This window comes from Nymphaea colorata, chromosome 11, assembly GCF_008831285.2.
Source record: "Nymphaea colorata isolate Beijing-Zhang1983 chromosome 11, ASM883128v2, whole genome shotgun sequence".
Classification (NCBI taxonomy): Eukaryota; Viridiplantae; Streptophyta; class Magnoliopsida; order Nymphaeales; family Nymphaeaceae; genus Nymphaea; species Nymphaea colorata.
This window is the reverse complement of record NC_045148.1, coordinates 1,814,059-1,825,104: the sequence shown is the minus strand read 5'-3', so window position 1 is coordinate 1,825,104 and position 11,046 is coordinate 1,814,059. Positions and strand designations below refer to the sequence as shown.

The 11,046-nt window shown below is 39.3% G+C and overlaps 3 protein-coding genes across 3 annotated transcripts in view; all 3 read right to left on the bottom strand.

The window, feature by feature from the left end:
• The window catches only part of LOC116264551 (cellulose synthase-like protein H1), a 115,860-nt gene that overhangs the window by 64,844 nt on the left and 39,970 nt on the right, over positions 1-11,046 (bottom strand). The window lies entirely within an intron of this gene.
• On the bottom strand, positions 170-3,283 carry LOC116264478 (uncharacterized). Its single transcript, XM_031644745.2, has 7 exons — positions 2,886-3,283; positions 2,684-2,755; positions 2,245-2,306; positions 2,055-2,157; positions 1,020-1,100; positions 628-717; positions 170-546 (listed from the first exon to the last, which is right to left on the bottom strand). Exons 1-7 carry the CDS (start codon positions 3,030-3,032, stop codon positions 535-537), a joined length of 567 nt encoding a protein of 188 aa, XP_031500605.1. The 5' UTR covers positions 3,033-3,283; the 3' UTR covers positions 170-534.
• On the bottom strand, positions 6,017-10,060 carry LOC116263842 (phytosulfokine receptor 2-like). Its single transcript, XM_031643637.2, has 2 exons — positions 9,640-10,060; positions 6,017-6,874 (listed from the first exon to the last, which is right to left on the bottom strand). The coding sequence occupies exons 1-2, from the start codon at positions 9,985-9,987 to the stop codon at positions 6,131-6,133; spliced, it is 1,092 nt and encodes a 363-aa protein (XP_031499497.1). The 5' UTR covers positions 9,988-10,060; the 3' UTR covers positions 6,017-6,130.

Below are 11,046 nucleotides of genomic sequence, written 5' to 3'. Positions count from 1 at the left end.
AACTCTGCAGGTTTTGTTTTGCTTCTTGAAAATTGATAAATGCATTGAAACGTAGATGCTACTGGGGAAAAGGACATCATTTCGAGCCTAGGTGGAGATACACAGACTGCACATGCCCGCGCACACACAGAGACCATGTACGTATCCGGTGTCTAGACAGGCAGCAGTATTGAGACTGAATCTTCCTTTCTATTTACATTTTCTCCACTTCTGAGATACAAATTGTGCGCGAAGCCTAACACTGGGGAGAATGGTCTGATTGTTCTACATACATGTAAACAGTGAATTGCATTGCATGTGCTTGCGGCCAATAAGGGGCCGAGTATGAAGAACATTTTCTAGCCTCCTCTTCCATGGTTCTGAAAAGTATGGTCAAATTTTGAGCAGTTGTATGGCAGCACTAGCAAAGCTGGCCCCGTTCTGGTAGCCAATTTTGATGCTACGACGCCTTCCTCATTGTTAACCACGAGAGAATCTCACTAGCTACCAACCTGGCGATTATATTTCAAGAAGTCTAACCGAACCGCCTGTGGGTCATGATCTATCCTGGAAAGACAAGACGCAGAATTGTTTCCATCAGATGTTATATAAACAAATGTTTGTGTTTCGTGTGTTGAACATTCTCACCCTCCGCTGCCTTCGATTTTGCAGGATGTTGAGTGCTCTCGCCATTAAGTAGCAAGGAAGCAAAAACCCTCCCGCTCTAACTAGAACAAACTGCAAAAAGAAGGAAGGAAAAACGGGGTGCTTGAGAACAGGCTACAGTTTTAAAACAATAGATGGAAAAGACGCGGTGCTTGAGAACAGTCTAAAGTTCTAAACAATGTAATGTAATCGCAATACTTTCATCTCAAACGAGTCGGACATGAACAATGATGGCTATTTTGGATGCAAATCGAATGCCAATTATACATATTGGCCAAATAGACATGCATTTCTGGGCCACCCATTATTCAGGTGCATTAGCCGTACTAATACTAGCTCTGTGTACAGAGAGAGAAAAAGAAGAACATGCTTACCATGCAAAAGAGTGTCGCATCTTCCTGGGTGTTTTCCACTACTACAGACAAAGCATGGCGGAGGAGCAGCAGAGCCATCAGCTGCCAAAAATTTGCAAGAAATAAAAGATTACTCGTTATTCCATACAATCAGGCAGAGAGTAAGTCACCAACATGAAAAAGCCGAAATGTTCTTGAATCTTAGTCATATATTTTCATGAATGGCCCTGAATCTAAACCATGGTTTATGATGCTCAGCCCTGATAACCAGTCTCCCTCTCTTTCTCTCGTTGGTCTCTTCACCACAGCTTTATACCGCATCCACCTGATCAGGGGTCCTACCTGGGTCCATGACCAGTAGCTCTGTCAGGGCCAGATCCTTGGACCCAGCTAGATCTGCCTTTCCCTCTGCGACGACTAGCTTTTCCGCACCGAACAAGCAGAGGCAGAAACTAAGATAGCAGCCTGCTCATTCATTAGTTGGTGCCTGGTCAAGAGCGGCTTTCGTATAGACTTTAGCAGAGACTCATTTCTCTGCTGTGTTCTGCAGCTTTCGCCGCCTCAAAAATAAAAAACCTGCTGGCCTGGTGGCAGGTGGTCATGTGCTACACCAGTAACACCACCACTAGGGGCTGATATGTGGACCATTCTTCTTCATGTTCTCGTCTGGTTGTCTGTTTTCTTTTTTCCTATTTTATGTTATATATTTTCAACAACTGCCAACTACTTTTTGGAGTGGAAGTTTTCAATTGGTTCATGTGCCTAGCTTCAAGTTTCAATTATACGGGAAGCATTCTGCGACGCGATTCAAGACGCTTTTAGATCATTTTACTCTGTGACTTCCGTTCTCTCTGAGTTGGGGACTCGATTCTCTCGAGGAAGCCTTGTAACCAGGAGCTCCTCACATTTGCAATCATATGAGAAAATGGTTCTACTGAAAATTGTTCTGTAAGTTTAGAAAACGATTCTCATAAACTTAGAACTGAACGCATTTCGAAAGAAAAATACGATGCTTATCAAATTCCTGTAGATTGAGACTAGTAAGTAGTGTCATACCATTATTGCAGCGGAACGGCAAGCAGCCGCGGCCTTTATCGTGTTCCTCTCGAAGTAGTCCTCATCATCTCCAGCCAGAACTCGCTCCCCAACAAATTCCTCGCTGCAGTTTCAAAATCAGAAACAATCGAAACCAGGGATGATGCTTATGGTCAATTCATAAACGAAACAAGAAGATGAAGATGAAGACCTGATTTCAAGTGAAGCATATCTCTCTTCCTGAACATTCACCGTGTACCCACTCTCATATGGCTACAAAAGTAAGAAATAAAAGCAAAAGAAACAAACAGTAAAGAAAATAACAAAAAGATTAACCAGTTAACCTCACATTCAAGTCATAATCGAGACCGTTTGGAATCTTATAGTCGCTTCTCAGGAAAATTCGCGAGGAAGGCTTAATGATATTTGAAAAAAATCCGATTTTCCTCAGAAATTCTTGAAAACATATTGGCATATCTGAACAAAAATTATGTAATAGAAGAAACCCTGGAAAAAATGATTTTATTATCATAACAAAAAGTTGTTTCCCAGCAATTCTTTTTCTGCAAATTATCTTGCTCTCTGGCTCTGCACTGTGACTAGAACGAGAACCCATCTTAAACAACCTGAAACTCAGTTTGCATCCTTACCTGGCAACAAATTTCGCAAACAGTGTTTCCTTTCTCATTGCACCATCTCTGCACGCACTTCCGGTGTGCATACTGATACCAAAAGCAGCAAGAAAGATTCAGGAGCTAAACAAAAAAATAACATACTGAAACCAACAACCGCAAGGAAATCGAAAGGAAAAGGAATTGAAAGGAGGATGGGGAAATGGACATATGTGAACACCTTGGCACTTCCAGAACAGCCACAGGGGGCTTCAAGGTTGAACCTCTCTTCCTCTTCTTGACAGATTCTGCACTCAACCAACCTACCTTCATCTTCCTCTGTTGCATCAGATTCAATAAAGATAAGGTGCTCATCCACAGAACTCATCCCTTCTTCACTCTTTGAGTCTTCTCTTCTCCTGGTGGGGGGAACCTTCTAGCTGATTATATACGTGTTCTTGCCTGAAATATTGTCTCTGTAATTTCTGACTGATTCTGGAGAACTTTCAGTACACACTAGAAAAAGGCCAGATTAGGTGGACAAAACCATTGAATGCTAAAATAAAAATAAAATAAAAAATAAAAATTGGACGCTCATGTTTTACTTGCAACGACTGAAATTTTCCTGGTTGAAAGAGTCCCCATCGACAGATAAGTACCACAGGCTCTGGCCACATACTGCAATATGTCGTCGCCCGGAATAATTGATTGTACCACAATAGCTTTTCCGTTTTTTCCCTGAAAATGTCTACTTTTTCCTTTTAGAGAAACCATATTCTATCTTTTCACTCCGGGAAATGATTGGAGCAATATTCCCCCAGTCTGAGGGCACGATCCATTTCTGAACACTATCGATGCTTGACAGGGTCCGGTGGTATTCAATATGCCTTTTATTCGACAAAATGATGCTCTTGAGATTGATTTTTTTGTAATAATGACAGCAGGAAGCTGAATCCCAACGATGGCACCATTAGTGCTACCAATGACACAAGTCCCAAGCAGGTCGAGAGCAGAAGTAGTGAGTTATTTTGAAAGATGCAGAAGAAACAACAGATAAGATCTCTTTCCACTAAAAAATCACAAGCTCTTGGGCTGGTTTAATTTCTTCTTTTTATTGCTCATTCAAGGTTCAAAGTGAGTATTGAATGAGAAGGTATAGAGACAGTGAAATCATGCTTTAGATGTATAGCAAATTGGATAAAAAAAAATATTTTTTCTTCTATTTGATCCACTTTTAGCTTTTTATGAATTACTTCTATCCATAGGTTCTAATGTGGCTTTAGTTATTGATTCAGTTCTTGTTGATTTGAGTAGGATTAGGAAGCTTAAGAGTGGTAGTGGTTGGAACACACGCTTGTCTATTGTTTTAAAGAGAAAACAATGGATGTGACTTCCAAGCACCTCCTGGTCATGGCAGTTGCACTCTTTTTCTTCTTCTCTGCATGTTTAATAAAAATCAAAAGACAGTTTGAAACATTATTGAGGCCGGTGCATACCGACTCCATTTGTTTCTGACAGCAGTCAAGTTAAAATATCAGTTAATTTAAGACAGTTTCCAGCAGCAAAAGTAAGTCTATAGCAGAAAAAGAATTGAAAAATCAACACAGTTTTTGGCAGATGGCCATAGGCCCTTGAATTAAAAAAAAAAAAAGGTATCGCTTGTTTCAACAAAGCAATTATAGCCGAAATATTGGAAAACGATCAACAAAGGGAGAATCACCTAGGGATATATATATATATATATATATATATATTGAGAGAGAGAGAGCGCTTTCGTATAGAGTAGCCTAAGATGAAAACAAACAAAAAAAATATAAATTAAGAATAAATGACCCACATCCATACTTTTTTTTTTTTGTTTTTCATCATAATAGATTAGACAGCTCTAAGAAGATTAACTATTCAATTTTGATTCATTATTCAATTTTTATATGAACAAAAAATATTTTATGATTTTTTTGTTATTAATTTAGAATATGTGAAGTGAAAATGAAGTCCCTTTGCCTTTGCCTGAGGACTTGATTTTTTTTTCTTAATTTTAATTTAATTTTCATTTAGAGGTTCTTTGCCACTGGTCAAACCTTACTGATGTTTGTCAGGTATTTAATTACTTTACTAAAATGCTGTTATTACCGTCATAGCTTTGTAGGTTACCCCTCCCCACTGCAGAAAAGCAAAGCAGGCTGGTATCCAAGTCTCTAATTATTTTCTTTATTTAATTCTCTGCAGCACTTATTACTGGATATTTTTTACAAAAAAAAATTCTGAGATTTTACCTCGAGCCCATCAAAACTATAAACTCAAGTTGGCAGGCCGTGCAAATAAAATAATTTTCAAATCACCAGTAAATATCAAGAAAAGAAAACACAAAAATTGACATCGTCATGAAACTTTCCCCAAATCTTCGTCCATTGTTCGTTGCAGATTTCCATAATCGATTGAAGGCCATTAGAAACGCCTGATACTTAAAACCAACCCTTGTATTTGAAAGTCAGCTAGATTCCATTCAACTTTTGGATTCGGATTCAGATGCCAATTTAAAAAAAAAAAAACTTTTCCGGATTTGGATACTAATTTTCTTCATTTATATTTGAATATAAATATGTAAAAGTCCAAAAATACATACTAAGTTAAGAGTATATCTGATTCAAATCAAATCCGTTGACATCTCTATCTTCACCTGCAGTATTTTTAGTATATATATTTTAAAGATGCTTAAGTGTTAATTGGTACTCCATTAAAACTGTCTTGTCTTTAAAGCCAAAGTGTCGATGCTGAGATCGTCTACAGTGTTTCAAGAGCATCCAGTTTACATCATATATACACTGATTAATGCACCAACCATGCAAGGTAGATGTGAAATTAGCTGAAACTGCCAAATTTGATCTGACTCTCAATTATTTAATTGATAACATATCTATCAACAGTTTATGTAATTTTGTATCTGCCTCCATGTTTAAGTACCATCTATTATATGTCCATTTGTCCTGATTGCACACTGGCTTTGCAATTATTTTTCTATTTATACAACTAATTAACCATAGTCCGGCATTGATTTAGTCTGCTCTTCCCAGTTCCAACTGTGATCCCACCAGAAAGTGATTCTTTCAAATTTTATATTTGGTTCTTTGGAAGAAGATGGTATGTCAAGATTGCATGCTTTGCCTACTGCGCACCAAACATCCACCAACCCAAATGTGAGTGGAGCAGATCCAGGAACCGGTTTGCAGTTTTTGCAATTCTGGATCCAAAGAGTTTTGGGCAGTATCGGGTCCGGACCAGTATCCGAAACTAGGCGCTTGACGTAGTTGGTTCCAACTGACTCGTCTCTTGACTTGATCCAGCACAAAATCCCCAGACCATACATTAATATTCATAAACGTACTGCTTCTTTATTAGATTAATTATTTTCGTGTTGAAGTTGCTAAATACAATCAAACATGCTTTTGTATGGAGACTATAGGGTGCCTGAAGTGGCACGTTAGATCACAAAGGATCAAGCATAGACACAACGTCAGCCATTAGAGGTCTCTCGCCAGGGTTATCAGTGATACACGAGCAGGCTATCCTGAAGAACTCTTTGACACTAGGTGGCTCGAGCCCATCCTCTGTTAGAGTCTGGTCAACGGCTTCCATCTCCCTGCCTTGACCCACCAGCTGACGGGCCCAGTCGACGAGCCAGACCTGCCTCACCGTTCCGTTCTCCTTCTCCTCCACTGCAAGGTTGGGCCTCCTGCCCGTGGCCACTTCGAGCATGAGCACTCCAAAGCTGTACACGTCGCCTTTCGTCGTAGCCCGGAGACCGTCCTTGTACTCCGGCGGCATGTAGCCCATGGTCCCGGCGACTTGGGTCGAGACGTGGGAGTGGCTCGGGTTGTCGACCCTCCGAGCCAAGCCGAAATCGGCGATATGGGCTTGGAATTCCTCGTCGAGAAGAACGTTGCTGGCCTTGATGTCGCGGTGTATGATCTTCGGCCGGCAGCCGTCGTGCAGGTAGGCTAGCCCCGCCGCCACACCCCTGATGAGATTGACCCTGATGGGCCAAGTGAGTCTGGTAGAGACTGGAGTGGGTGGATCGCCGTGGAGCCACTGGTCGAGGCAGCCATTGGCGACGTATTCGTAGACAAGGATTCGGTCACCGCTGGACTTGCAGTAGCCGAGGATCTTGACAATGTTTTCATGGCTGACTCTGCCCAGTGTTTCCATCTCGGCTTCAAATTCCCGGAGGCCCTGCCAAGTTACAATGTGCAGACCAAGTCAGAGTCAACGGGTTAGACGCTTAATTTATAAGATAAAATAGAAAAGTCATGTTTTTTTTTTTAAAAATTTCAAATAATTAAAAGACTGTAGACAAAAACTGATGTGGGCTTATTGGTTAATTAAATAATATGGCTGATAGAGACTCTTGTCTCTGCATTTCTTCGTCACAGGGTTCATACTGGATGCCGGTATTGAGAATAATCAAAGTTAGGCCGAAGCCCGAGTTTTAATCATTTTAATAGTTAAGAGCAATCAATTTATTGGCATAAGCAGCAAGGGAATTGCAAATCATCTTACAATCAAATCAAAGAGATTTATAAAGATTGACGTCTAAATCAATGTAGTTTTGAACTTTTCGAATTGAAGTTCATTGCTTTTATCCCGGTCAATGATCAAACTAGCTTTTTCACAAGAAAGAAAATTGAAGGTAACTTATCTTTTTAAAGACCAAAAGGATGGGTGCGCAGTTGTTATGCTAATTACTTTGTTTATGAAAAAAGAAAGCATAGCTGAATGTCAAAAAACTGTTGCATGTAAGGCCACCCCAAGGGCAGTGAAAAGATTCACACCCAGACTTCCTAGGAGTGCCAATACTCATTCAACTTAGACCTAGCACTCCAGCCTAATCCATGTTTGACATCAAAGAATCTGATAATGAATGGATCAAAACAAGATCCAAACCTCATGGTAACTCAGACAGGAGGCTCTTAGATCCCTAACAGTCATCATTTTTTTAATCCAATCATAGGTGCATATTCGTTTATGTAAGATATAAATTTCAGACTCCAACTTAATTTGGAAAAATAATGTGTGTTTGAATCCCTCGTATTTTGATATGAGAGATGTGATTAGATTTTGAAACAGATGGATCTTATATCCGACAATAACGATTGAATTTTGGATACTAGGGATATTATTGATTCAGATAGTATATGAAATTTGACTTGAATTTGGATCCAGATAGTTAGCAGGATAAGAAAATCATCTTATGGTTCGATAGTGTGTTTCTTCCCGAATCTAATATAGATCCGATTTTCATGAATATCCAAATCTGTTTAGATGTAGATGCCCTTTTCCCTTGTTTATTTTCAAATTTGATCCATCTCTAAATGAAATTGGCCAATATCCAACACCTCAATAGGCGATAGGATAATGCATGGCTGTCTCTGACGCAGTCTCATCCTTTGACATCCTCACAATATCTCTGATTTATATTTCCGATATAAATATCCAATCAAACCGTTTTGAAAAATTCAAATATGAAAAAGAATTTAACATTCGATTAAGAAATCGGATTAAGGAATGACATTGGATTGGATTCAGATATGCATAAATATCTGTTCAGTTTTGAATCAGATTTAGTTTTAAATAAATATAACTATATTCAATGCTCTTGCATTTTGAAAACCAGCCAAGGTTCAAAACCTATTCAGATTCGGATATTAATATAAAAAATAGATTTGGATGGAATTGAAATTGTAAAATCGAATTTCAGATTCAAATTCGGATATAAAGAAATTCGGATATAACTTTTCTTTGTTCATGGTCAAACCCCAAAGTATGAGAATATAAGAAAAAACAAATATATAATTAAAAATATATTTGATTCGTATTCGATCCCCTTATGTATCCTTATGTCTCAGTGCAATCCCAAAGAAATCTGCGAACCTTAACTTTGGTTATAGGAGAAAAAAAATCTCGAAAGTGGAATTTCAAGAAAAAACATGTAATTAAGTTAGAGTCGTCCGATAGCACGAAAAATTTGGTGTAATTTTCTCTGTGAGTCAAACACCTTAGCCTTGACTTCTTTTTATGTTTTCTTAAGCCATCAAGAGCGGACCTTTTTCTTTATTTTTTGCCATGCAGTGACTTTTTTCCTTCTGAAATAAGTAATTGATGTAGAGCGAGCAAAAATTTTGATCCATGTCTATCGAGATACTATAGATGGTGCCAAAAAAGGAATTTTTCCACATTAAGCCAGAAAACTTTGCTTGTATGTATGCAGGAAACGGGCCAGCTGGCAAATGTTTGCCTAATATGACTTATCTCGAAAAGATTGCTTCAGAAAAGGAATTGGAAACTTATTTCTAAGAACATGATGCTCAATTTTTGTGGCAGGGAAATCAGTTTTTATGAATCTCTTGAAACAAAAAAAATGTTAGACAGAATGTCGTTGAGCTCATGCTATACGGACACCATGCCCGCACACCAAGAAACAAGCCTTTGTAAAGCGGATTTAGAATGAGAGATTTTTTAAAGGCGAAAATTTTACCCCGTTTGATTCAGTTGGCGAGATGTATCAATGTGTACGCTCATTGAGACACAATTTTGGGTGGATTATTCTTGCCCCACAGTGAAATCGCCCAGTCCTTTAAAAGCGAGTGCGCGTCAAAGGAAAGCCAATAAGCGCGAGGATTTGGGCGCGGGAAACAGGTTCCCGCTTTCCGCAGCTCATTTTTCTTCCCGTCTATGGCCCAAATTCAGCAAGAGTCAATAAAGAAAGGCGGTGGCGCGTTGAGAACAGGCAAAAAGAGAAGATGAAAAACGAAAGCAGGCATAAAATGTAGGTCGGCAACTGGCCGATAGCTTGTAAGTAACGCCTCGAGTCATTGACCATTTTTAATGTAATATCGAAAAAAAACGGACTCGCTTGCAAGGCCAAAATATAGCGGCAAAAATAACGGGTTAAATGCCTGGATGCAGTTAAAATGACTGAGGAGATCTAGATCTAGTACCTGGAAAGCATCCGTGTTGAGCTTTTTAACGGCGACGAGTTGGCCGTCGGCGAGCTTGCCCTTGTAGACGAGGCCGAAGCTCCCGTCGCCGACGACGGCGGAGTTATCGAAGTTGTTCGTGGCGGCGATCAGCTCTGGCATCGATATCCGGTGGAGGGACCGCCCGAGGTAGGCGATGCTGCTGAATTCCGAGGCCGACTGCGCCTGCAGGTTCCGGGAACCGGCGGCCTTCTTCCTGCCGGAGCATAGGAAGAAGAGCAAAAGGAAGATGATCGTGACTCCGGCGAAGCCAGCGACCGCTGCCGCCGCCACTTGGAGCGGCACGCTTAGCTGCGAAAGCCTCGCCATGGCCGATTTCTCCTCCTTCTTCCTTCAGAGAGAGAGAGAGAGAAAGAGGCGCGTGGGGACTGTGGGCGACGGATCTAACTCCATATTCCTTCTTATTTAATTTTCTCCTTTCCTTTTTTTTTTCTCCTCGAAGCTTTTCCTACCAAGTCAGCTTTTTAGTAATATTCTGATGAAAGCTTGTATTTCAGGAAAAAGCATTTCAGTACTCACTTCTCACCAATATTTTCATGCGAAAGCCTCAGCTGGATTAACTATGGTTAAGTGGAAAATTTAAGAATGGATTCCGTGGTAATCACCTACTAATCACTGGTAGAAATAAATAGGGCCGACTGCACGCACAAAAAATTACAACACGATAAAGGACAATACACAACATACATAAACCACAATAATTTGTAAATAAATTTTTAAAATTTATAATTTAAAAAAAAAATTGAGGGGACCAAGTTAACTTAATCCACAACTTAGTATAAGATAAATTAATTTAATCCACAACTAACTACTGCTTAAATCACATGCATTTGATTTTGAAAATCTTTTCAAGCCCAAAGAATGATACAACCAGGAATGACAAAGATACCGAACACTGAATCATTTGGAATACTGCCCAGATTATTGAGGCCGAGAAGTAAATAGCTTTGATCTGACACAAACCCGACTAACTAAAGTTGGCGTCCAGTTTCATGGAAATGTCAAAGTAACTTTTTGTTTCACATCCATATACCTAACTAATTGTTGTTTGGGTGTCAAAATATAAATGCTTTTAGAGATTTCACGTTTTCTTTCTTGGGTGGAATCTGACTAAACTGAATATCTTTAAGTTTTCTTTACCAAATTTATAAACATGTCGGCGAGAGGAAAGGACCATACTTAATGCCGTTCTAACTAAGAACCAGCCATTTATGAGTAAAATTTGAACTCTCGAATTAAAAAAAACAATGAAAGTTTTACCAATAGATTTTTGAAAACTTTAGTTTAACCTGTATAAAAATTTAAATTTCAAATCAAAATTTTGAAACTATAATTCAATTTTCTTACTTACTTTCGCCCCTTTCACGA